At 50.8% G+C, this 22,598-nt stretch overlaps 7 protein-coding genes across 7 annotated transcripts; 4 read left to right on the top strand and 3 right to left on the bottom strand.

Moving 5' to 3' along the window:
* The first annotated feature begins 75 nt into the window (after positions 1-75).
* Positions 76-2,028, top strand: PHACADRAFT_248959 (uncharacterized protein). The gene is made up of 3 exons (XM_007391389.1): positions 76-259; positions 447-1,468; positions 1,519-2,028. Exons 2-3 carry the CDS (start codon positions 449-451, stop codon positions 1,924-1,926), a joined length of 1,428 nt encoding a protein of 475 aa, XP_007391451.1. The 5' UTR covers positions 76-259; positions 447-448; the 3' UTR covers positions 1,927-2,028.
* Positions 2,029-3,118: 1,090 nt separating this feature from the next.
* On the top strand, positions 3,119-4,919 carry PHACADRAFT_86559 (uncharacterized protein; the record flags this gene model as incomplete). Its single annotated transcript, XM_007391388.1, has 6 exons — positions 3,119-3,149; positions 3,200-3,376; positions 3,431-3,459; positions 3,503-4,044; positions 4,098-4,280; positions 4,337-4,919. Coding segments are annotated over 6 exons (1,545 nt in total), but the record flags the coding sequence as incomplete, so codon positions are not given.
* A 727-nt stretch (positions 4,920-5,646) lies between these two features.
* On the bottom strand, positions 5,647-6,991 carry PHACADRAFT_248957 (uncharacterized protein). The gene has a single exon (XM_007391387.1). It carries the CDS (start codon positions 6,220-6,222, stop codon positions 5,965-5,967), a length of 258 nt encoding a protein of 85 aa, XP_007391449.1. The 5' UTR covers positions 6,223-6,991; the 3' UTR covers positions 5,647-5,964.
* Positions 6,992-10,640: 3,649 nt separating this feature from the next.
* On the bottom strand, positions 10,641-11,128 carry PHACADRAFT_248952 (uncharacterized protein). Its single transcript, XM_007391386.1, has one exon. It carries the CDS (start codon positions 11,099-11,101, stop codon positions 10,706-10,708), a length of 396 nt encoding a protein of 131 aa, XP_007391448.1. The 5' UTR covers positions 11,102-11,128; the 3' UTR covers positions 10,641-10,705.
* Positions 11,129-11,630: 502 nt separating this feature from the next.
* On the top strand, positions 11,631-12,196 carry PHACADRAFT_25051 (uncharacterized protein; the record flags this gene model as incomplete). The annotated part of the gene is made up of 2 exons (XM_007391229.1): positions 11,631-12,157; positions 12,190-12,196. The coding sequence occupies 2 exons, from the start codon at positions 11,631-11,633 to the stop codon at positions 12,194-12,196; spliced, it is 534 nt and encodes a 177-aa protein (XP_007391291.1).
* A 1,224-nt stretch (positions 12,197-13,420) lies between these two features.
* On the top strand, positions 13,421-14,200 carry PHACADRAFT_60508 (uncharacterized protein; the record flags this gene model as incomplete). Its single annotated transcript, XM_007391385.1, has 2 exons — positions 13,421-13,824; positions 13,876-14,200. Coding segments are annotated over 2 exons (729 nt in total), but the record flags the coding sequence as incomplete, so codon positions are not given.
* A 1,130-nt stretch (positions 14,201-15,330) lies between these two features.
* Positions 15,331-15,752, bottom strand: PHACADRAFT_191173 (uncharacterized protein; the record flags this gene model as incomplete). Its single annotated transcript, XM_007391384.1, has 3 exons — positions 15,331-15,484; positions 15,541-15,665; positions 15,696-15,752. The coding sequence occupies 3 exons, from the start codon at positions 15,750-15,752 to the stop codon at positions 15,331-15,333; spliced, it is 336 nt and encodes a 111-aa protein (XP_007391446.1).
* Between the last annotated feature and the right edge of the window lie 6,846 nt (positions 15,753-22,598).

The following is a 22,598-nucleotide window of genomic DNA, read 5'->3' as shown; positions in this document are numbered from 1 at the left end:
GACGTCAATGTTCAATAGCTTTGCTCGAATGCACGTCTCCCACCACCACTATCACCCCTCTTGCGAACGATGCGGCTACGACTAAACACTCTACTCGTGCCTATCATCTCCGTCTTTCTTTATGGCGCAAATGCTGAGCCGTCCGTCCCAGGAGGCGAGCTGTACCCGCCGGGATACCTACCACTCGTGAATAGAGCAAACGCTCTATTGTCCGCAGGACAATTCCATGATGCTGCAAAGACGTACACCGAGGCTATAGGTGCGTAACATATCGTAGCTGAGGGTTTCTATGTGCACATGCAGTCGGGGTGCTTGGTTATTTTGAAGACCAATTACTCGTCCTGAAGTCAAAGCGGAGGCTTCTGCCGGACGACAACACCCCTGCTCATGCAGACATAGACCGTGGTTTCTTTCATCTACAAAACCTTCAACTGAATTATTATTAGAAATGGCCCCGACTGACTACTTGCTATACTACAAGCGTGCTACGGCGTACTACTCCATGAACCGGCACCCACAAGCTCTAGAAGACTTTGACAGGGTTCTGAACCTGACTTCTAATGGGTTCGAGAAAGCGTATCTCCTCAAAGCTCGCATTCACGCCAAGGATGGACGCTTTGCTGCCGCCCGCGACGCTCTTAAGAAGTATAAGGTCAAGGACGACCCCGAGGTGCGCGAGGTGCTCTTTGGCGTTTCCGAAGCCGAGATGGCGGCGAAGAAGGCAATACAAGCCATGAAGGCGAAGCTCTGGCAGGCCTGCGTGGAGGCCTCGAGCACCGCGCTGCACACTGCTAGTCACTCGATCGAGCTCCGGCAGCAACGTGCGAACTGCGCGATCGCTGCGGGCGACATCGAGGGTGCCGTCGGCGACCTGACGCGTCTCACCCATCTAACAACACCGTCTACGACGATGCTTATGAAGATATTTCGCCTGGCGTACTTCCTCATGCCCTACGATCCTTCGTCGTCTACGGCTGCCATGTCCGCGCTCAAGCAGTGCCTCCACTACGATCCCGACTCGAAGCAGTGTCTCCCCGCGCATCGACTGGTCAAATCTTTCGACAAGACGTTCAAGAAGCTTGATGACGCGCTGAGCGCCGAGAACTGGGCCATCGCAATTAAGCTACTTGCGTCCGACGGCTTCTTGGACAAGTTCGAGGAGGCACTCGCGACGCACATCAACCCCGCGGCACTTGCTCTTCCACCCCACATTCCCCTTCGACCGGCGGCAAAGACAAGTCCGAGACGAGAGCACATACTCAGGTCTCTATGCAGGGCATACACCAATACGAAGCAGTTCTCCGGGGCCGACGACTACTGCAGCGACCTTCTCGAGATGGACGGCTTCAGCAACGATGCAGATGCACTGGTGGGCAAGGGCGAGGCACTGTTGAAGAAGGAGGAGTGGGAAGAGGCGGTGCGAGTGTTTGAGAAGGCGTTCGAAGCCAGCGGCAGGTCAAGTCGTGACGTATGTGGTCGTCCTACCATCGTTGTATTGGTGCTGATGTTGCCCCGCAGATACACCAACGCTTGCAACGCGCCCAGAAGCTTCTCAAACAGTCCCGCCAGAAGGACTATTACAAGGTTCTGGACGTGTCGCGCGATGCCGACACCAAGACGATCAAGAAGGCGTTCCACAGAGCCGCGATGAAGGCACATCCTGACAAGGGCGGTTCTGAGGCGAAGATGGCCACCGTTAACGAGGCGTACGAGGTCCTCTCGAATCCCGAACTGCGCCAGCGCTTCGATAATGGCGATGATCCTAACGACCCTATGGCTGGCCAGGGCGGGAACCCATTCCAAGGCGGATTCCCCGGAGGAAACCCCTTCCAGTTCTTCACAGGCGGGGGAGGCGGAGGCGGAGGATTCCCTGGCGGCTTCCAATTCCACTTCAGCCCACCAGGACACCATGGAAGAGGTCACTGATGGATTATGGAGACCGGACGGACGATTGCTTTATCGGATGCTGTGCATTTTTGTTGTATTATCAGTGGACTTGATGCATTGCTACCTGGATTCAACACCCCCCATCCCTGGAAGCGTTTCGTGTATTAAAGGGCGTGCTGACCAATTTCTTGTTCGAAATCCGCCCCGGTCTCCGCTCGGCCCGCCCCGAGCAATGGCCGCCTGGCTTGCGAGAGCAGTCGTCTAGGTACAGGTAAGGGCCACCAACCTTTTTTTCTTAGTTGTGGACGACATCTTGGGCATTATAGCATAGTCCTGGCTGTAAATTGGAAAACGGTGAGCAGTCTACCAGTGCACTCGCATCATTGATATTGAATGCTAATTGTTCGAATCTTAGGTGAGCGGTCGCGTTCTACAGATACAGAAACGTACAAATCACGTACCGTCATCTTCCATATGTCCTATGGACCACAACTCGAGATTTATGTGTATCCCGGGCTCAGGTGGGTTGTTACGTTCCCATGCGCGCGACCACTAATAAACAACGCAACATTTCAGGTTCGCTTTATTGCTATCCACTCGGGACGCTTAAAGCCGGCGCTGCGCTCTACGGCGGAGCGCCCTGCTTGCGCAGCGCAATTCGCGTTTGACGCAGCTCGCCTTCGACGGGGTAGCCAGCTGCAAATTTGAACCTCTGGTATGCCTTCACGGCCTTCGACGAACTTTCATTGCCCTGGAGAATGCCTATTGACCTTGCATCGAATGCTAGGCCTGCAGATATCTGCACAAAGCTCGCAAGCGTGGCTGTGATCACTGATGGTAGAACAGCCTCAGATGTGCGCATCTGCACGCGCTCTCCGGAGGCCGTGAAGGTCTCTGGTGTTGATGATGAGCGTCGAATGCTATACAGCATGTCGGATGGCTGGTATAAATCTCCACTGCGGGGCTAGGGCAGACGTGTGCATTTTCTCCCTCGTCCTTCACTTACAAGATGGCAAAGGGACTCTTCGTCTCGTCGCTGCTGTTTCTCTCTTCGTTGGGTGGGGTACTGGGAGCTGGATTCTCGACGCTATCCCACTCTGCGAGCAGCGCCGCCATCAGTGCTGCCCAAGCAGGCGCAGGCTTGACTGTCGGCGATTATCAAGACATGCAAGTACGTACGCCCGGGCAGGTTTTTGCGGACGCATGCTGACCATACTGTTTTGTATTGTAGTATACTGTCAATATCACACTTGGCGGTCAGCGTAAGTGCCCGTCGAGAATCCGCGTTTGATCTTGCTCACAGGCTGCGCAGAGTTCAATATCCTCCTTGATAGCGGATCAAGCGACCTCTGGATTCAAACGAACCAGTCGGTCAAGATTGTCAACGACTCTGGCATCGTGGCTCAAATCAGCTATGGCGAGGGCTTCGTCGAGGGACCGATCCAGTTCGCAGAGCTTAAGCTTGGCGCATATACCGTGCCGTCACAAGGTAAGCTCACTTGAGTTATCTAGCTAGATATCCTGAGCTCAAAACGACACCCAGCGTTCCTTAATGTCAATAAGGTAACTACTGTCAGACTCGTATTCGTCTCCTGCATGATTACCATGGTTTCAGAGTCAAGATCTTCCTTCTGGCACGCAGGGCATCCTTGGAATTGCCTTCGATTCCGCTCTCCTAGACTCCACAGAGCTGTACTTGAAGCACTTCTGGGGTAATGACACCACTCTCGGACGTACCCCTCTGTCGAACATTTTGAACCAGAATACCTCGGCCGTCCCCGCCTTTGATGTCTCTCTCGGCCGCTCTGGAGACCTAGACGAGTACTCAGCAGGTCTGTTCTTAATTGGCGAGCACGCACCACAAAATCAAGCTGTCGAGTCGGCTCCTCAGCTGCCTCAGGCTGTCGAGGGGCGGTGGTCTGCCATTGTCGAGGGCCTCTCGGTGAACGGTCATAACTACACGTTCAAGACCAAGTCGAAAGTCACCACGGTCCCGCAAGGCCAGCTCGTCGGCTTCCTCGACACTGGTACCAGTCTTCCTGAAGTCCCCGAGGATGTGGCCGACTTCATCTACAGCAACATTGATGGCTCTGTGAAGAATGGCGGGGTCTGGTTCGTGCCTTGTGAATCGGGTGCGAATTCGACCTGGTATCTTGGGTAAGTCTTGTGATTTGTTATGTTTATGGCTGTCGTTGGTAACTCTGCTTTAGGGGGCAAGCATTCCCGATGCATCCACTAGACCTTACGGTGCTCAGTCCGATAATATGGTCACCGACGAGCGATGCCAACGTCAATATCACATTCTGCTTCGGTGCCTACCAGATTGGGACGCCTCCGTACCAAGGTGTCGACATGGTTCTTGGCGATAACTTCCTGCGGAATGTTTACGTCTCGTATGTCCTACTTCTATCTACACTTGTTTTCATGTGTCGTCTGACGGCATGGATAGTTTCAACTTCGGTCCAGACATAGACCGCACGCAGAATGGGACAGGAAGCTTTATGCAGCTGCTGTCAGTGACGCAGGAAGACACTGCGTGGGTAGACTTTGAACGGTCAAGGATGGAGACGATGATGGTGCTGGGGAACTACATCGACCCTGCGGTCATCCAGCAGTTCCCAGGTGGCCTGGACAATTTGTCCCAGCAGCTTAACGGGCTCGCGCCTGCGCCAACGAACGGCACCAACAGCACTTCGAGCTCGTCTGGCGCGTCCGGCTCGTCGGCCGATAACGAGGCGGACGGAGAATCTCGTGTCCTCGGTGCCGTCGAGTCATCGAGCCCGAGCTCGGACTCTGATTCGGTCGTCTCCCGGCTTGACAAGTATGGGCCCGTCATCATTGGGCTCCTCGGGGCAAATGTGGGCGTTATGCTCCTGCTGTGGGTAATCTCCCTCGTCGTGTGCACGCGCGGCGTCATGCGCAGGGGTGTGCAGACGAGGAACCTGCCCGCAAACTATGCGCCTGTGAGCTTCAAAGACAAGGGCTCGGACGACCCCGAGTACAGCGCACATGTACACAACTATTCGGACTGAGGAACACGTACGGACTAAAATTGCGTATATTCTTGCACAAACCTCGCGGTGTAACGTCTATGTAGCTAGAGCCCAGTGCTCTAGATCTGTAATTTATATTATCTACAGCTCCAACGGTCGATTAACCATCATCTCAATTTAACACCCAAGACCCTTTCTGCGGCGAGCCCGCACCTGATACTGGGTGGTGGGGGCTTGGGCGGCTGGCTCGGGCCTGTCTGGTTGTTTGGAGGTTGCCGTGGTTCGGGGAGCCTTGCTGTATCCATTACAAAGTATCATCGCACGGAAGGAGTCGGGGCGCTCGGCCGCTCGGAAACCACGTGGAATAGCTAGGGACAGGATCGTGCAACTGCGCGCTGCGATGATATTTTAAGCTCTCAGCGACTACCGCCACTTTGCCCGCCTATCGCCACTGTAGGAAGTAAACACATATTTTATTAATGGAAAAACCTATGCGGAATGAATGCGAAACACACCTGAGATAAATGGGGAACCCAGTGATTTGCGGTACTGGATTACCCAATTAAAGGGTGCAAAATTTTGGAAGCGCCCAATGGGTAATCCAGTGAATTGTGCCGCGGTAATCCAGCACATTGTCGTGGGTACTCCGGTAGTTTGACATGGTTGAACCGGCTAATTCTCCCAATGAAATATGTGCAAGATTCCTCCTATAAATACTGGGAAGTCCTACACATATGCGTGGATCTCCCTGCTAATAGTCCAGGTGCGACCGATAAACCCAGTCATATTTACTGGGAAACTCCATGCTCATATTGTAATCCTCCCACTCGTACTCGCAGCTGTCAGCGATAATTTACCATTCAAAATACTAGCTACAGTACAGAAGAGGCACTGCAAGGATGGACTGGCCGCTGTCCTGGGTGACCCGCAGCCGAGACTGCAGGATGAGGTACCCTGCGCCAAGCTGTGCGATAGTGCCCGCACCACGCCCCGATTCTTCCTCCGCGAACGCTGATCCCGCTTGCCGAGAATATGACCGCCTCGCCGGTCTGCAACGCGACGACCTGCCGGCGACGCACATCAGTCACCGTCCACTAAACTCTTCCACCAGAAACAAAGGGGAAAGAACAAAGCAGCAGGCACGCACCTTGGCGAAGAGCGCGTCGAGGCTGAGCTCGGGCACCGTGACGTGTCGCATCAGCGCACGCAGCCAGCCGGGCGACTGAAAGCGGTGCGCGACGATGAACGAGCAGAGCGCGAGCAGCTTGGCCGGCACGACCGTCGGCTCCTGCGTCGAGACGAGCACGCGCATGCCCAGATGGCGGTACTGGCGGATGATCATCAGCAGCGAGTCCTTCAGGCGCGACGATGCGACAAACTAGGTACTGGGAGCGGTCAGCGGAACACTCTTTCGAAGTAGTTCTATGGGATCGTTTACCTTGTACGCCTCGTTTAAAGACTGGTGGAGTGGCGCGTCAAGGACGAATGAGGAAATGGGTGGTGGCGGCTTACCGACAACCTTGCCAGACACTTTCACGTCGGCCTCGACAAACAGGCCTAGAATGAGGCCGAAGAAACCGCAGGTAGATGATCTGTCCATGAATGGTGACGACAGGCTACCTCGAGCATCAGCATACATGCGCTTAGCGGCGTATGGTTGTTGGTACCCACTCGATGATGGTTAGGCGGGCACATGCCTGCATAGAGAGGGGGTTTATGCCGGCAAGGGCTCGGGACTTGAATTTGCGGCTGGTCTTGAAGAGAGCAAATGTCGGTATTCACGTTCGGCGACACCACAATATGTCAGCGTAATGATATCTGAGGAGGGGGAGAGGGGATCGAGAGACACACGCATGGAGGTGAGCTCTGGGAAGATTGCTTCGGTGGCATCGACGTCAACCTTGTAACTCGGTGTTGACGGCCTTGCGCAGCACGCACCACTGCACCCAGAATTCAAATACAGTGCGCACGTCTTTTATGATTTGCACTAGCATAGACGAGCAGCAAGCTATCAGCATTGTCAGGGCTTTCCAGGGGTGCAAGGGAACAGAAGACGCACAATCTGATAAAACTTCATGAGGTCGAACACGGGTTTGGCGAGCATGATTGGACTGCAGCATGTTCAGGAGGGTGAAGGCAGGTAGGGTGTACATAGAGGTGGGCAGGCAAGGAGGCGAGTGATTGCTGTGTCTCTACCACGAACCTTGACCGCATAAACCGCTTGCTGTTCATGGCTCCAAACCTGTCCTGCGCAAAGTGAGAGCTTAGCGGGCTTGATGGGGGCTGTGCTGACCTTCTACAGCATTGTGTTCTCATTTGTGACAAACTGTCTGTCTCTCGATCTGGATAACAAGGTGCTTTCGGCTTGAACATAGCGCATACACAGAGAAGTAGCAGAAGAGTATGTACTCAACTTTGCTTCTGCATGCGTGAAGGGTGCACTGGCTGCCGAAAGTCCATACCAGCTATCAGTGATCCTTGGATATGCTTTTTGGCATGCATCCATGCGCATACAATCACCTTTAGGGATCACTACACATTCAATCGCGGCAGGATTGAATATCTTGAACCAACAAAGGCGTTGCGACCGCACCCAAATTCGAGTCAACAGTAAAATAGGATGTCGGAGACAAGCATGGAATAAGGTATGTTGAGATGGAGAGCGATGATTGTAGGACATGGTAGTTTAAGCCAGAGCTATGTGTCCCTCCGCTCGCGCACTTTGTGACACACGTCACATATGTCACAGCCAATGCGTTTCACTTTGCGAGGGTTCGTCGGACACAAGTACCCGTCGAGGCACAAACTGATACTCATTGCATATATTGGGGGAGGTAGAATTGACATAGAATCCAGTAATGCATTAGAGTACAATGAATCCCCTCCCCTCAAGTGGGTCTGACCGAGGCAGGACAACTAGCTGCGAAACATGAGTTGAGCGATGAGCACGTCGAAGCTCCAGTTCAACGACTATTCTGTTATAAATCTCGTAAGAGTGAATAGTTGAGATCATAGAGCAGAAGAGGCCTACCTTGGTTTAAACGATTTGAGCGTCGAGTTGCCTGTATCCGCATGGTGGACATTCAGTTGCGTGCTTGTTTTAAGCTGACGCCGCTGTCTACTTACATGAGTTCTGCCTGTCCTTGCCCCGGTGATCTTCGTCTTGTTCTTCTTCTTAGGAGGCTTAGGCTGAATTTTTGATTAGCTTATAGTTGCTATTATGATATGTAAGCTCTTACAGATGGAAAATCGCCTACAGTCAGCGTATGGACCACAGCCTTCGGGACAGCGGCGGAGGCATTCTGAGCACACGGCACAGAGCTTGATTGAGCTTCTGCACCAGTAGCAGATGGGGTATGATGGGTAGTAGGCTGAGGCTTCTGCCGCGGAGCCTGAAATAAAATGAAACACAAGTTAGAAGGCGTCATGAAGGTAGATAATAGCGTACGGGAGCAGCCTTTGCTCGTTCCTTCAGCTGCTGTAGTTTTCGCGTGGATACATCAGTAAAGCTCCGTTCAAGCGAAGGGTCTTTATCGAAGTGCTCGACGCCATATAGCGTATCGGAGTACATGTGATTCCAGGCATCTTGCTTCGAGATCTTGAGATCCGCTCGTACAAAGTCCAGGATGACTTCCTGAACCAAGATGAGCTGACGGAAGGCTTTCGGAAGAAGGGGCTTGATGCCTGTAAGGCAGGGCTTCCAAGCTTCGTGGTTGTCCGGGAACATGATGTCGAGTGTTAGGGCAATAACACGTTGTCCATGCTTGCCAAAGCTTCGGGGTTCCCAGGAGTGTCGTTAGCTTATTAGCAAGTACAGACTGCAAGCACTTACTATCCGGGTCGCAAAAGGTCCACAATGGCATCATGCCACTGGCCTGGAGCAGCAAAGTTGAGATTGCCGAGTAGGAACGATGGCTTCCCCACTTTGCCGCCCGTCTTCGCCGCCGCATCTGTGGCTGCTCTAATAGCACGTTCCTCAAGCTCTTTCAGTTTGAGGAAAAATGACATCTTGCTGCCGTTCTGCATAATAGTGAGTATTCGTGCGTGAGCCTCTTCTACACGTTGCGAGAGGCGTCCATAGTCCATCTTGGTAGGATAGCCCTCTGTCCTCGCACGGGAAAGCATGTTCTCATACTTGATACGTTGGCAGATTTCGATCTGACGCGTGAGCATGCCCAACTCGTTTGTAGGTCGTGCAGAGCAAAGAGAAACCAAGAGGGCCGACGGTTCTGATGGGACCAAGTCTTTGCAATCGTCAATTGGACAAACTGTCGGTGGTGGCGCCCGAGTGGTTTTGCCATACGTGCGAAGGCGGGCAAGCTTATCTGTGTTGCCAGGCAGTTGGCTATCGGCAGAATGAGGCTTTTGCGATGACAAAGACAAGATTGATGATGCCAAGGCTGAGGAATCGTCAAGAGTAGAGCTAGTGGCCACAGTAGGGTCGTCAAAGCGAGCCGGTTGCAAAGAGAATGATGGTAGTGGAACAGCGGAGGCACGGGAGATAATTTCGGACAAGACAACAGGTTTTGCAGTAGACAGAGAAGCAGCCGGAGACGCAGGAAAAGATGGCGGTCGAGACGAGCAAGCAGGAGAGAGGACAATAGGAGAGATACCGGCATTCTGCACAATTTGAGCCTCAAGCATTGAGAACGTGGTCGAAGGAGTTCCAACGGCGCCCTGAGCCAGATCCTGTCTGGGAGAAAGGGTGATCATGCTGTTGTTCGCACTAAAATCAGTCTAGAAAGAGGTTAAATATGAGCGTGGGCAGCGGCAATCTCGACGAATTCTCAGTACCTTGGTAGCGGGCCGATTGCCACTGCGTAAATCCTGATCCGCATCAGGTGAATTCGTCCAACTGTGTTGCACATATGCGGGACTGGAAATCGGCCTTGAGCAACATTTCAACTAGTCAGCTAGGATACTCCAAATAGGATCACACTCACGAGAGATCAAAAGACTGCAGAAACTGCTGTTCCCACTCTTTGACTGCTGCATGGTCATTATCATACCATGCAACACCAGTCTCGATCTCAAAGGTGACAGCACCGTCAGCTTTGAGGGTTAGCTTTGACGGTGACACTTGGAGGCCTTCGATGATAGTACCATCGGGCCGGCTGTGCTCGGTCTCAGGCTGTTGTTGTGTATTGCCAGACTTGTCGTCATCGTCGTCGTCATCAGAGTACACAACTCGCTTGCGCTTTCGAGACACTTGGACAGGTGAAAAGAGCGACTCCACTTCTATAGGCTGTGGCTTCCGTACATGCTGCTTCTTAAAGTGGATATGCCGGCGCGATGAAGATTCTACCAAAAGACGGTGCGATGGAGAGCCTGACAATGAGCGAACGCGGCGTTTCTTAGAGGCTATTGGCTCCTTCATGGTGGCACAGCGCATATGAGACAGAGGGATGCCAGGCGATGACAAATTAGTAGGAGATTGCATGCGTCGAGCTCGCGGCTGCTGATCCGATGAGCGGGTTGATCTCGAAATATGACCATGCCGTTTGGCTGTAGAGTTTGAGACCTCATTGAGAATTAGTTTTGGCTAATATGCTTACCTTTCCTGTTTCTATCAGGCGAAGACTTGTGCTGCTTGCTCTCCTTAGCAAAGATATCCTTCATTCGACGGGCACTGTTTCCCAAGTAGCCGTACAAGATGGCTCGAACAGGCCAGCCATCTTCAAAATCTTGGAAATATGGGAATTCCTTCACCATCTATACTCATAATTTTGAGCTTTGCCCTTCGGCTTACCCATGAATATTGAAGAACCTTACCTTCTGGACAAAATGCGCTAGCTTGAGCTTGGGCTGCCTGCTAAGTGTTTTTGTCATGTCCAGATATTGCGGAGCGCGCTTTCTAACAGAGAGCTGCAGCAGGATAGTTGAAATATGCTGCATATAATCTGTGTGGTACGTACTCTGAGGCGGTTGTAGCGATCTGAGTTATCTTCCAGCAGGAGCTCCTTCTGTAGGTTGTATCCTTTGTCTCCTCCGCGACCTGGCTCACCTGTGGGCTCTGGAATAAGTCGCCGGCGGTTTCTGGTAGATTTAGCCTCTCGAAGCCTGTTGTCTGGTGACTCTGAGTTTGGTGAGCCAAAGGTCGATGTGCTGTAATCGTCCTGGTCGGCAAGCTGCCGCTCACGTTCCGGAGTATTTGCACCTTTCTTCTTCTTCCTTCGAGCAGGTTTGGTGCGTGCAGACTTGAGTCTTGAATTATTGGGCATGCTGATTATTCTGAGATGTGTTCAATAGGATTAAGTGATGGCTGCGCCGCGCACCGCAGTGACCGCACGTTCACACATGTCACGTGCTATTACGGTAACGGTGAGATGCCCACCTGCGGTCTGATCTGGCACCTGCGACGCTGTCTAAACGTTGAAGCAAGCCTCGCTATGTAAGGCCCATTTATTTCATTCCAATGCTATACTGACTTTTGGTTTATATTAGCTTATGTGCTTGCATTACGCAAATTGACTTGCATTTGGCACATACCGTGACGTCGGCTTAACGGCTACACGAACTGCATTTGCAGAATTGAGAGCAATAAAGAGACAAGGTATGTTTGTCAACCATGGTACTTATCTCTGAAACTCATCTTAGCTGTAACTACTGCAGAGTACACAGGGAGCTTTCCTTAACTGGGCGAGTCGCTCGCTCAGACAAACAACCAAGCAAGATCTATTCGCACACCTTCTTTATCCCATTGTCTGGCAACATTCTTCATCATTTTGTACCCCATATACCTCTCCCTGAATGCCACAACCAAGTTCACGTGGGGCCAAACGTCGCTGTCATTGTAAGGCGACCTGTGGGAAACTCCTCAGTTATTGGTCTCGCTGGCGCCACAAACGACGAATGGAAGTTTTGGGCAGAGCAGATGAAATTCAATCTTCCGAGACTGCTGAGTCAGATGAAGAAGAGGTCGAAGACACACCATTTAATGGTTCCGACTTCGAGCCTGATGGTGACGAGTTTAAGCCTGGTGACGACGAGTTTGAACCTGGCGATATCAAGTTTGAACATGGAGCTGATGTCAACAACATGGACGTGGATGAGCCATCTGAGGTGGAATATGGATATCTCGCCGAAGATGAATCTGAGCTGTTGGATAGTGGCGGTGCAGATTCCAGTGAGAGTGAAGTTGACGAGGAGATGTCGGAAAGCACTACAAGCTCAACCAGCTCTAATCTTGGTCGGAGGCCTGACGATATAGATGACGAAGGGCTTGGAGAGTTGGGGTTCGACTCAGGATCAAATATTTCTGCAGACTCTAATGATGAGTTCGTGGATATGCTTGACAACCTGGACGTAGATATTGAGATCGAGCTTCACAAAAACCGTACGTCTTTCAGTTACATCAATATTCACAAACTGAGCTGCTTTGAGCAGGCAATGAACTTATCACTGAGCAAGACCGGGACGACCTACGAGCATACGGCCTTCGGGTTATGTCACCCACAATGTCTCGAGAGACTTTTGATAGTATTCGCAGGGCCTTTACACACAAGATGGACCTGAGCTCATGGTATGTCACCAACCGGCGAGCTGCTCTCCTGGCAGATCTCAAGCCACAGCAGTACGACTGCTGCGTCGACTCATGCATATGCTATGCGGGGCAGCATGCCGACCTCCAGACCTGTCCTTACTGCAACCAGCCGCGATTCAGACCAAACGGACGTCCTCGTCGCCAATTCACCTACATCCCACTTATTCCTCGACTTTGCGCCTTCTACCAGAGTCTCTCAATGGTCGAGCAGCTTCGATACCGCTCTACATTTGTTCATGATCCAAATGTCGTGTCAGATGTGTTCAGCTCAGAGCGATACCGTGAGATGCTGCACACTAAGGTTGTTGTTGATGAGGAGGAGCTCAAGCACGCCTTCTTCTCTGATCCCCGCGATATTGCTTTTGGTCTTTGTACCGACGGCTTCCTCCTCTTTGGTCGACGACGCGGTGGACCATCAGCAACACCATTGCTTCTTAAAATCTACAGCTTGCCACCCACTGTTCGGACACATCTCGAACATCTACTTTGTCTCGGTGTTGTTCCAGGCCCTCGGCAGCCCAAGGACCTTGCATCTTTCCTTGTACCCTTTGACGAAGAATGCGCCACACTAGCACGAGGCGTTGATTGCTTTGACTGCTCTATCCAGGATATTTTCTCCCTTCATGCTTATCAGCTCTTCAAGGAGGGGGACATCTTGGCAATCGAGAAATTTCTGGGGCTCAAAGGGCACAGCAGCCTTTGTCCATGTCGCTCCTGTTTGATGCGTGGCCGGCGTATGGCAAGCGGAAGAAACAAGGTCTACTATCTCCCGATTACACATCCTCGTCAATCTCAGGACACAGTGGTGACTCGTTGGGATAGCCACAATCTTCCTCTTCGTACACACGACAGTTTCGCTACAGCTCTCGCAAAGGCTGCTGATGCCACTACAAAAAAGTATCGCAATCAGCTTCAGCAGCACTATGGAGTTAAGCAAGCCCCTGCACTGTTTCGTGTCAACTCACTCGACTATGGTCGCTCCTGCCCTTGGGAGTGGCTTCACCTCTTCGCCGAAAATATTATTCCCAACCTTCTTGATATCTGGACTGGTCGCTTCAAGGACTTGGATGAAGGTTGCGAAAGCTATGTGCTCGACAACAATGTTTGGTCTGCTATCGGAGCTGAAACGCTAGCTGCAGTCAAGGAGATTCCATCTGCATTCGTGCGCAAGATGGGCAATATAGCAGAGGACAGGTCGGGTTACACAGCAGAATCCTATGCCTTTTGGTTCATGTATCTCGCGCCTCATCTCCTCGCTGGCCGCTTCAAGCATCGCAAGTATTACGACCATGCTATGGAGCTTGTTGCCATCATGAAAGTGACTCTACAGTACTCCTTGACACACCAAGAAATCAATTGGCTAGAGAATGCCTGTGATTCATGGGTTCACAAGTATGAAGAGTGTGTGCTCTGATTTGTGTTTTTTAAGGACAAGCTCTAACATACTGCCAGGTATTATTATCAATATGAAGACTCACGGCTTGCCTTCTGTGTGCTAACTATTCATGGCCTACTACATGTAGCCCCAGATATCTGTGTATGTGGCCCCATGTCAGCCACATGGTCTTGGTACATGGAGCGCTACTGTGGGTTTCTGAAAAAGGCCTTACTCTCTCGCAAACAACCCTGGCAAAATCTCGATGAACGGGTCAAGCAGTTCAGTAACCTGGCACATTTACGCATGAAGTACGACCTTAGCACAGAGCTTCCAATGGAGAGGCATAGCAGCGATAATGTCAGGGCCGGTGAACATGTGTACGAGGAGTGTGAGTTAATCTTCAGTTTCACTGTATAATACTCACTCTCTATAGATCCCCTCAGCGTCATCCGAACACCACGTCAGATAGACTATAAACCTGATGAAGGCCTTCGCATTTGTATTGCCCGCTATCTTCGCATTTTTCTTGCCAAATCTACCAAGCAAATCAAAGGTTCCATGCCAACACAAATGCCACTCTGGGGTGGTGTACGGATTCACCATGGCGGAGATATAATACGATGTGCATCTGCTGTCCGAAGGCGTCAGCACCCAGATGAGCGCAATGCGTCTTACGTTCGAGTGAGTCCAGTGGTTTGGATATTCATATGGTACTCACCAACACAACAGTATGAAGTTGCCATTGGCAATGAAAACCGCCGCGCTGTCTACTATGGTTGGCTAGAGAAAATTCTCGAATGTAACCTTCCACAAGGCAGCCGCTTTTGGGGGGACTTGCAAGGGTGTCGACTGCTGCTTGCAGTCATAACACCTTGCGTTACCACTAACCGAGATGCTACGCAGGTAGTTACATCTTACCGTGCCGAGCAGCAGTCGCAAGTGGTGGTTGACCTTTGAACGGTGCAGAGTGTAGTTGGTCGCATTTTCACTCGCGAGAAGTGGGGAATTATTAATCGTAGCAGTAATACTGCTCGCACTGTATTTGTAGAAGATGAAGACTAATGAAGTACAACTACATGGAGGGAGCACAAAACAAAGACATCAATGAAAGAGGAAAGCAATTAAGCACCTGCGAGAGAGCAACGATGAAAAGCACAGAGAATAATTAGCAGCAGCGGGAAAGAGGACAACAAGTGTGGGCAGGTATCGCTGCAAAGCTTGCATGCAAGCGAGGTTACACTTCGAGCCCTCCTCCGCTCTCGGCGCAATAAAGATAGAGCGGGGGTGCGTCTACCATTCGATCGGGGTCGCGAAGGCGAACAGGTCGCATTTTGCGGACGGTCTCCGCACCGGCTGGGGCATTGGCTGCGCACGCGAGTGGTGCTGCGACAGGTGTCTGTGACACTGCCTCCATGGACATGGGCATCGATCCGGCGGGTGTCGCGATCTTGGTCGTGAGATCTTCGACGCCAGACGGTGTCGGTGGCGATACGGACGACGCCGGCGATGTCGGCATCGAATGCAATGCCTCATGGGGTAGACGGAGTTCCCAGGGATGATGGCGGCATGAGGTAAGTGACCACCGTTTGAGGTGCCAGGGTCACCGTGGGGGGCGCGGCGTTGGCTTCGGTGGAGACGTCGAGGGGGCACGGCCGCTGATGAACAACGGCGTGCAGGCGGTGCCTATATACAGGGTGGTTGACGGTATAGGAGAAGGAGCTGGCAAGGGAGCAGCGTACGTGGGATACGGACCTGGTCCCTTGAAGTCTCTCTTCACCTTCTCCTGGAACTCGATGAGCGCGGTGGGCTCGACGTTCAGCTGCCACTCGAGGTAACTGCACATCTCGCGTTCCATCTGGCTGATCTAGCGAAGGGTGAACATGTCCTGGCCGACGATGGACCACAACTTGTTCGAATATGTGTCGTTGCGAATGACTTCGTAGGAGAGCATGAAAGCGGAGATAAAAAGCTGGTGGCCGGATGAGCCTCGCGCAGGGGGGAATCTTGCTTTTAGTTGTTGTAATAGATAGAGAGCTGCGAAGGTGAGAGATTCGTGTAATCTTGTTCTGTGCAGCGCATAGGCGATAAATAGATCGAGACGAGGCACTGGCTATGAAGGCAACTGGTCTGAGGATTGCTCCGGGCGTGCAAAAGTATGGGTGACAAAGTGTGTGCATACCTTGGCCACCTCTTCGTGGTCATAGTAGGAGTTCCGCGCTGAACCACCGTGTCCTGTGCGGGGTATGGGTCGAACCGCAAGCCGGTCGTGCAAATAAAACAGCCACGGCCATTTATGGTAATCGGGGCATTAAAACATTAAAACCTTTGACTCTTGCAGTAGTTCTCCCTATCAAGACTTCTTCAGTGCATAGCCCCGTAGGTCAGGTAATCAAGTTAATGCTGTATTGCTTTTATGTATTTTTTTGAGCCGGTTACTGACAGCAAGGGCGCTTGGCGCTGGGCGGCCTCGGGTTAGGGTCAGAACGGTCGCAAAGGGCGTCTGGCTCAACCTTTCCAGACGTTTAAGCGTCCCCTGAGCTTCCCGGCCACGGCTTTCGGTCTGTTTGCTTGATTCATGCCAACTGGGGCTTCAGAATCAAGGTCAGTGGTTCCAGTGATAAAAATTGGAAGTGTAATGAGTGGAGACCCAAGGAAATATTGCTGGGTTATCCACCGCACTGGAGTATCCAGTCAAAATCACTGGATTCTCTGGTACTGGACTTTCCATTTTTTTTGAGGTTGCACAAATGTACTGGATATCCCAATCATATCATCTGGGTCATTGGAATCTCCGTTGCTAAAAAATGGATCTACTTCCTACAGTGTCGCTCGACGCCGCCAAAGTTGCAGCCTCTTCAGCGTCGGATACGGTTCCCTCGGACATGCTGCTCTCTACTCTCTCGCCCCGTACGGACTTCTCATGGCTCGCTCTGACATTTCTTAGGCCGAAACCAGTGACTAGGCAGCCATGAAAACTGCCGCGCTCGCATCCACCACCACCTACGCCATTGTCATCCGCGCATAGTTTACCGGAGGACGAAGGCTACACTGATATGATGCGGGAATCTCCTCCACGCGCAACACACCGCGTCAAAGGTAGCTGGCAAAGTGAAGTGGGCCGGGTCTGGTACAGGGAAGCAGATTGGAACAGCATGTGAGCGGGACGGGTTTTGGAGCCGTGCGCGGGAGACACTCAGGGACTTGAGGCAAAAGACGTAGCGGAGAGACAGAAATGCAGGCACGAGTAACAAACGAGAAGACGTACCCTACGCAGACGCACCCACGCCCCGACATTGATCTTTTCCAGAGTGCCAAAATGGACTCCTCGGCATGCGATTACATAGACGCGCTATCACTGCACGCTTCTCGAGCTGCTCCGACGCATCTCAGCGTCGTTTAGCCCCTTGATGGCATCACCAGCTCAGTGACCGTCGCGGACTATTGTACTCCGTTGGCACTTTGAGCACCGCGTCATACGCGACACAGCTAGTCCGCCCAGCGTCGGTGTTACCCTATCACCAACTGTTCCCTCGCACAAAGCGTGAGCATCAACGAAGTCTCAGCGAAGTCGCAATTGTGGAAGAATGCTCCCGCTCTGGTATCTTGATGATGGACACAGCCCTGGAACCTACCAACAATGAGCTTATCACACTCGTGAACCAGGACCAGTTCCTAGTCTCCACAACGTTTGACAAAACCACTCTGCGCCCACCAAATTACCAGCCATTTCTTTAGCGCAACAAAGGTCCTGCTATTGGCGCTCATATTGAGTATGCTCAGATAGCTGTTGAGACTTGAAGTGAAGGTAAGTCACACACCGCCGAGATTTACGACAATAACCGATATTCTGCCAGAATTTGACTGTAGCCTATGTTGAATGCTCACCGCGGTGACTCCATGATCCTCACCACCAGCCACTCCCAACGCTGGCGGTACCTTCTCCCACTCGCCCTGCAAACTCTTCGGTGCTTGTCACAGACAAGCTTGAATGTCACGGCATGCATAGCGATCTTCCCCTCCATATACTCCAATTCATATGCCCTGAGTTTCAACCTCTTGCTCGGTGCTGCCACTGCCGCCGCGGGTCCGAAGCACCCAGTTTTTGTTGGCACAGAAGCTTCGGACGAGCACCTTGACTCCCCGGATGAGAATTCAATGTTCTCCTACGATCTTATGAAGAAAAATTGTCAGCTCGGGTGTCCCTACCACAGGGCGAGCATCCAGAGGCTATAATCACCAAGTCTTTTCATATTCACTAGATCTCTATGGCACATATCTACTGAATCCCCACTTCTAAAAGGCATGCAGCCGTGCTACAAGTCAAGTAGCGACCGGGTCCACAAGCAGGATGCCTATTGCGGACGTCAGATTGCAGCGAGCTATCGTGCTCAGCAGAGACTGCCCAGTCTCAGAAGTCAACATCCCACTTTGTATGTGCATGTGATGTTGCCCTCACCATGCTCTGAATTATTTCAATGATCGGTCGGCTGGTCTTGGTATTTCTAGTCCTGTCTCTGCATCTCATCTGCGATGTCACGAGTACTAAGCTCACCAATAGGTCTAAGTATACGAGAAGGTCATTGGTGTGGCCTATTGACTGAACTACAAGCGCATGCCCCCCATCCTGTTTGTGCCCTTCACCTTTGAATGCAGATGTCTTCGACGCTTTGACCCATGTGCTCAACACCTCTCTCGAAGACTCGAATGCGACCATCGGCGCTTTCATGGTCAACTTCCTTGTTTATGACAACAAATGAACGTTGTATTCTCAGCACGACTACGCCAGCCTTGTGGTCATCGCAGAGATCTCTGTCGCTGGCCTCTCGCAGTAGGCCATCTGAAACTATAACTGTTTCGACTGCGAAGACACCAATTACAGGCGCAAAGGTAGGCCTTTTTTTATTTTGTGAAATTTTCCCTGTTGTACCTCCGGAACGTGAATGTTGGCATGGTATCTATGCAGGCTACTTCTGTGGTTGCCAGGCGTAAGTTTTGCTCTCGCTCTTGAACAACTTGGAGCAAGGATACTGTGTATCAGTTATCATTTGATAGTTGCTAGCCATTATGACAGTTGGGCACCGGCGGCGGCGTAGCTGCAATCTACTCATGTATGTCGTGGGCGTAGCCCCAGCCTCCTATTTTATTTTCATTTTCCCCGATTTATTCTATGTTTGTATGACCCTCCAAACGTCGTCGGCGCATTGGCGCCAGTTTACAAGTCCTAGCCGCGCACTAAACACCTTGAGAACGCATCACCGACCGGCATGCATCAAGCGCATCAACGCGCCCACCTCACCGCCACCTCGTCACCACATCACGCTTCCTCGGTAACAGCCGCACTCCGACCTCCACCGGACATCTGATCTCCGTCGGCCCGACAACGTCATATGCTATGACACGCCGGCCCCGTTTATCTCCAAGTCCGATCGGCAACGGACATCCTATCTCCGTCGGCCTGACAACGTCATACGCTATGACACACCGGCCCTCGCTTCCCCGCCAAAGTACCCCAGATACTAGCAGCCGCCGTAGCACAGTCGCTTATATAACGCCTGGTCCGTGCGCAGCCTGACTAGTATATAAGGAGTCCCTTTGTTGCTACCTAGCCCCCATCTCAACCTCTTGGTTAATTGGGCTAGGTAAGCCTTTGTTTGTACTTTAAGTATAATCACTAATACACTTGGTTAATTGGGCTAGCTGAACAAGCTAACACACAGTCACCAGATCTCATCGGCGCCGCCTTCTGATTAGATCCACGCAGCATCCCTCGTGGTGTGTTGACGCAAGTCCACATCAATGTAGTTGCAAGTACTGGTGGTCAGGAACGCGCTGTTGCATCTCATCAATGTCATAGGCCAGCACTGCATAGCAATTATCTACTCAGACAACTAGCAAATAGCGAGCACTGTGCCCACGTAGAATGCATGCGTGCGGGTGCTGGTGGGCACGGTTTTTCCCTCGTGGGATTGATCAGAGACTAGCTAAACAAGGCCCTGTGTTTTTCGGTTTTCACCTGAGAATAATCAGAGACAAATTTCATCAGTTTGAAATGTGTTGTCTGGTTTTCCACCAATTTCATTTGCTCAATTTGCCTCAGCATATAACCAGGGAAAAATTGGGCCTTATTTAACCATCTTTACCTTTTGATTTTTTCATAGAAAAAAACTGCACTCACACCCTATGGCAGTCTGTGTAGTCATGGTATTTGCTTGGCCGCTCTTTCTCTAGCAACCACTTCCATTGCCACGCATGTTGATTCACGCCACCGTCAAGTCTGATGACAGCTTGACAGCAGTGCACATGTTATGGTCTCTCTCTCTATGTGCCTTCATCTTACTAGTATGCTTTATCCATGCTCTGGTGATTCCCGGCTCGGGATGTTGAACAACCAGCTCTCCTTTACTGCTGTTGTATCATTATTTATCACAAATCTTCAGTTGTAGCAGGCAGCTGTGATTGCACTGGGTTGGCAATGATATCAATAATTTTGTTGCATGCAAAGAGCTTGCCGAGAAGCTTCGTGACAATGCCTACCGTAGGGTAGCTGAGGCCATCCTGTGACAGAAGTAAATAGTCATCTGCATAATCATACAAGCCGGCTATGCAGATAAATTGTCAACAACAACATTGGCATGGCGCCACATCTCTAAAATCCACACTGGGAAACAAGGGCACATGTTACAGAATATCATATACACTGAGTGTCAAAAGTAAATGAACACCCACTCGACACTCTCGTTCTCCGCGACCCCTGAGTTTTAAATGCCAGAAATATCTGTGTGAGATATATCATACATAAGAATGCTAAATATAAAATTTTGAAAGCTTTAAGCAGATTTCAAGAATGTTATGAAAGGATGACATCTCAACTCACACTCAAGCTGGCACTTTTGACAGAAGTTTGGCCATGCTCTGCCAAAATACCATGGCCTATGCACCCAAATCTTTTGTAGGATGCTTCACCCCTTGCTCCTAGTAACCAGGGCTATTCATAAGGGGGTGCTCCCCAGAGCTTTCCAGCTAATAATGGATCTTGGTAGTATTCTTCCTCTCACATTGCCTTCCACTACTGACTCTTGGCTAGAGACTGAAGGTCCCTCTTTTTCACTCAGTGAGTCAAACAACCCTGCAATTGTTTAGCAAAGTTGTGATCAGGACCTCAGGAGAAAGAAGGCAAAGCATACACACCTTCCTTGGTGGACTGCTTGCATGTTCCCTCTAAAGTGTGCTCCAGAACATTCTTCTACAGAGTTGAGCACAACTTAGGGAACTATGTTACTTTTTAGGATAATATACAAGATATTGACAAAGGTTTGAAATATAATTGTGGGGATTTACAGTGCCGGGATGCAATATACTTGACTGGTGCTCTCTGGTTTGTCAGTTCCACAGGTAATTGCCTTCTCCCAACCAAATACATGCTTTCCAATGAGCTGTATTTGATGGCAACTCCATCCTATGCTATTCCAAGTCATATCATGACCATCTGAGTGGCAGGGAATGCACATGGACTTCTGGGAGAATATGTAACACCTCCACTCTTCAAATTTCCAGAGCACAATTGCTTCCATGTAAAATACCTGAAAGGGTCTCAAAAATTTCTTGAGCAAGTCAGACTCCAAATATAGCTGCCAGAGAGCTGAATAGTTTGTGGTACAGATCTTACATCCAAACCTGCATTATGTATGCAAAAGTTGCTCTAGAAACTGGCTGTAGTGCACAATTTTTGCTACATTATATTACAATTTTCTGTGAATATTCAAGCCAAAACCTTGTAGAATATACACAAATAAAAGCTTCGGAGTAGCTTGGAGACTCATGCTGCAATAGTGGCTGGATCTCGGGTGGCGTGGGTGTCCATTTACTTTTGACGCTCAGTGTATATCCAAGTTGCATCCCTCTTCAAGCTTTAATGTACAGTAATACATAGCTTATTCCGCTACAAGGATGAAATGTCGTGGCTGAGACTCCGTGTAAGTATATTCCGTTTGAGCTATTTGTCACCCCAATTTCTTACAGCCGTTGCACATTATCATGAACGTATTTTGTGATGAAAGTAATGTGTGACGTCCGACTTCCTCGTGCGAAATCATCAAGCTAATAGCGCCGGCACTTTCCCAGCCATCGATTCAGGGCGCCAGTAATATGCCCGGGACTGACAACTACACCACATTCCACCGAATATGGGGTGTACTCACCGGCACCCACTGGTATCCAGTGAAGTCCAGTGCTAGTCTCCAGTGGCTGCCGCTGTTGGCTGGTGGGTATCAGTGAGTAACAGTGGGTAGCAGTGAGACACACCGGATCCCACTGGACTTCGCAGGTTGCCACCGGCTACTGGCACACATCACCAGCGATTTGCATCAAACATTGCTCAAAGCCACTGGCTTATCAAGTACCAATATAAATACAAATATTCTTTTGTAATAAGCTCAATACATGCTTAGCCACTGGCATCTGTATAGATGCCTATTCTCCTCTGAACTGTGCACTATCCCAGAACTCAGCTCTCACTGAAGTGTCTCTATGCAGTACACCGTCTGAGTGCAAAAGGTGTGTAAAATTGATTGCCAGATGTGTCCCCAAGTGGAAGCAGCTGTAAGTAATTCTTTGAGGCATATTATACTACACAGACCTGGTTAGAGGCTCCTGAGATTTTTTATAAACTTTCTATAAGTTCAGGAATGAGCTATCAGGCAGTGGGGGCAGGCTGCCAGCAGTCACATTAATATTTCAACAGCTATGAACCTTGTTGTTGTGATTCTCAGGTAAATGTATATTTTCTGAGTGAGAATAT

The sequence above is a fragment of the Phanerochaete carnosa genome (assembly GCF_000300595.1).
Source record: "Phanerochaete carnosa HHB-10118-sp unplaced genomic scaffold PHACAscaffold_2, whole genome shotgun sequence".
Classification (NCBI taxonomy): domain Eukaryota; kingdom Fungi; phylum Basidiomycota; class Agaricomycetes; order Polyporales; family Phanerochaetaceae; genus Phanerochaete; species Phanerochaete carnosa.
Note: the sequence above shows the minus strand (reverse complement) of the source record. Positions and strands in the feature narration are given on the sequence as shown.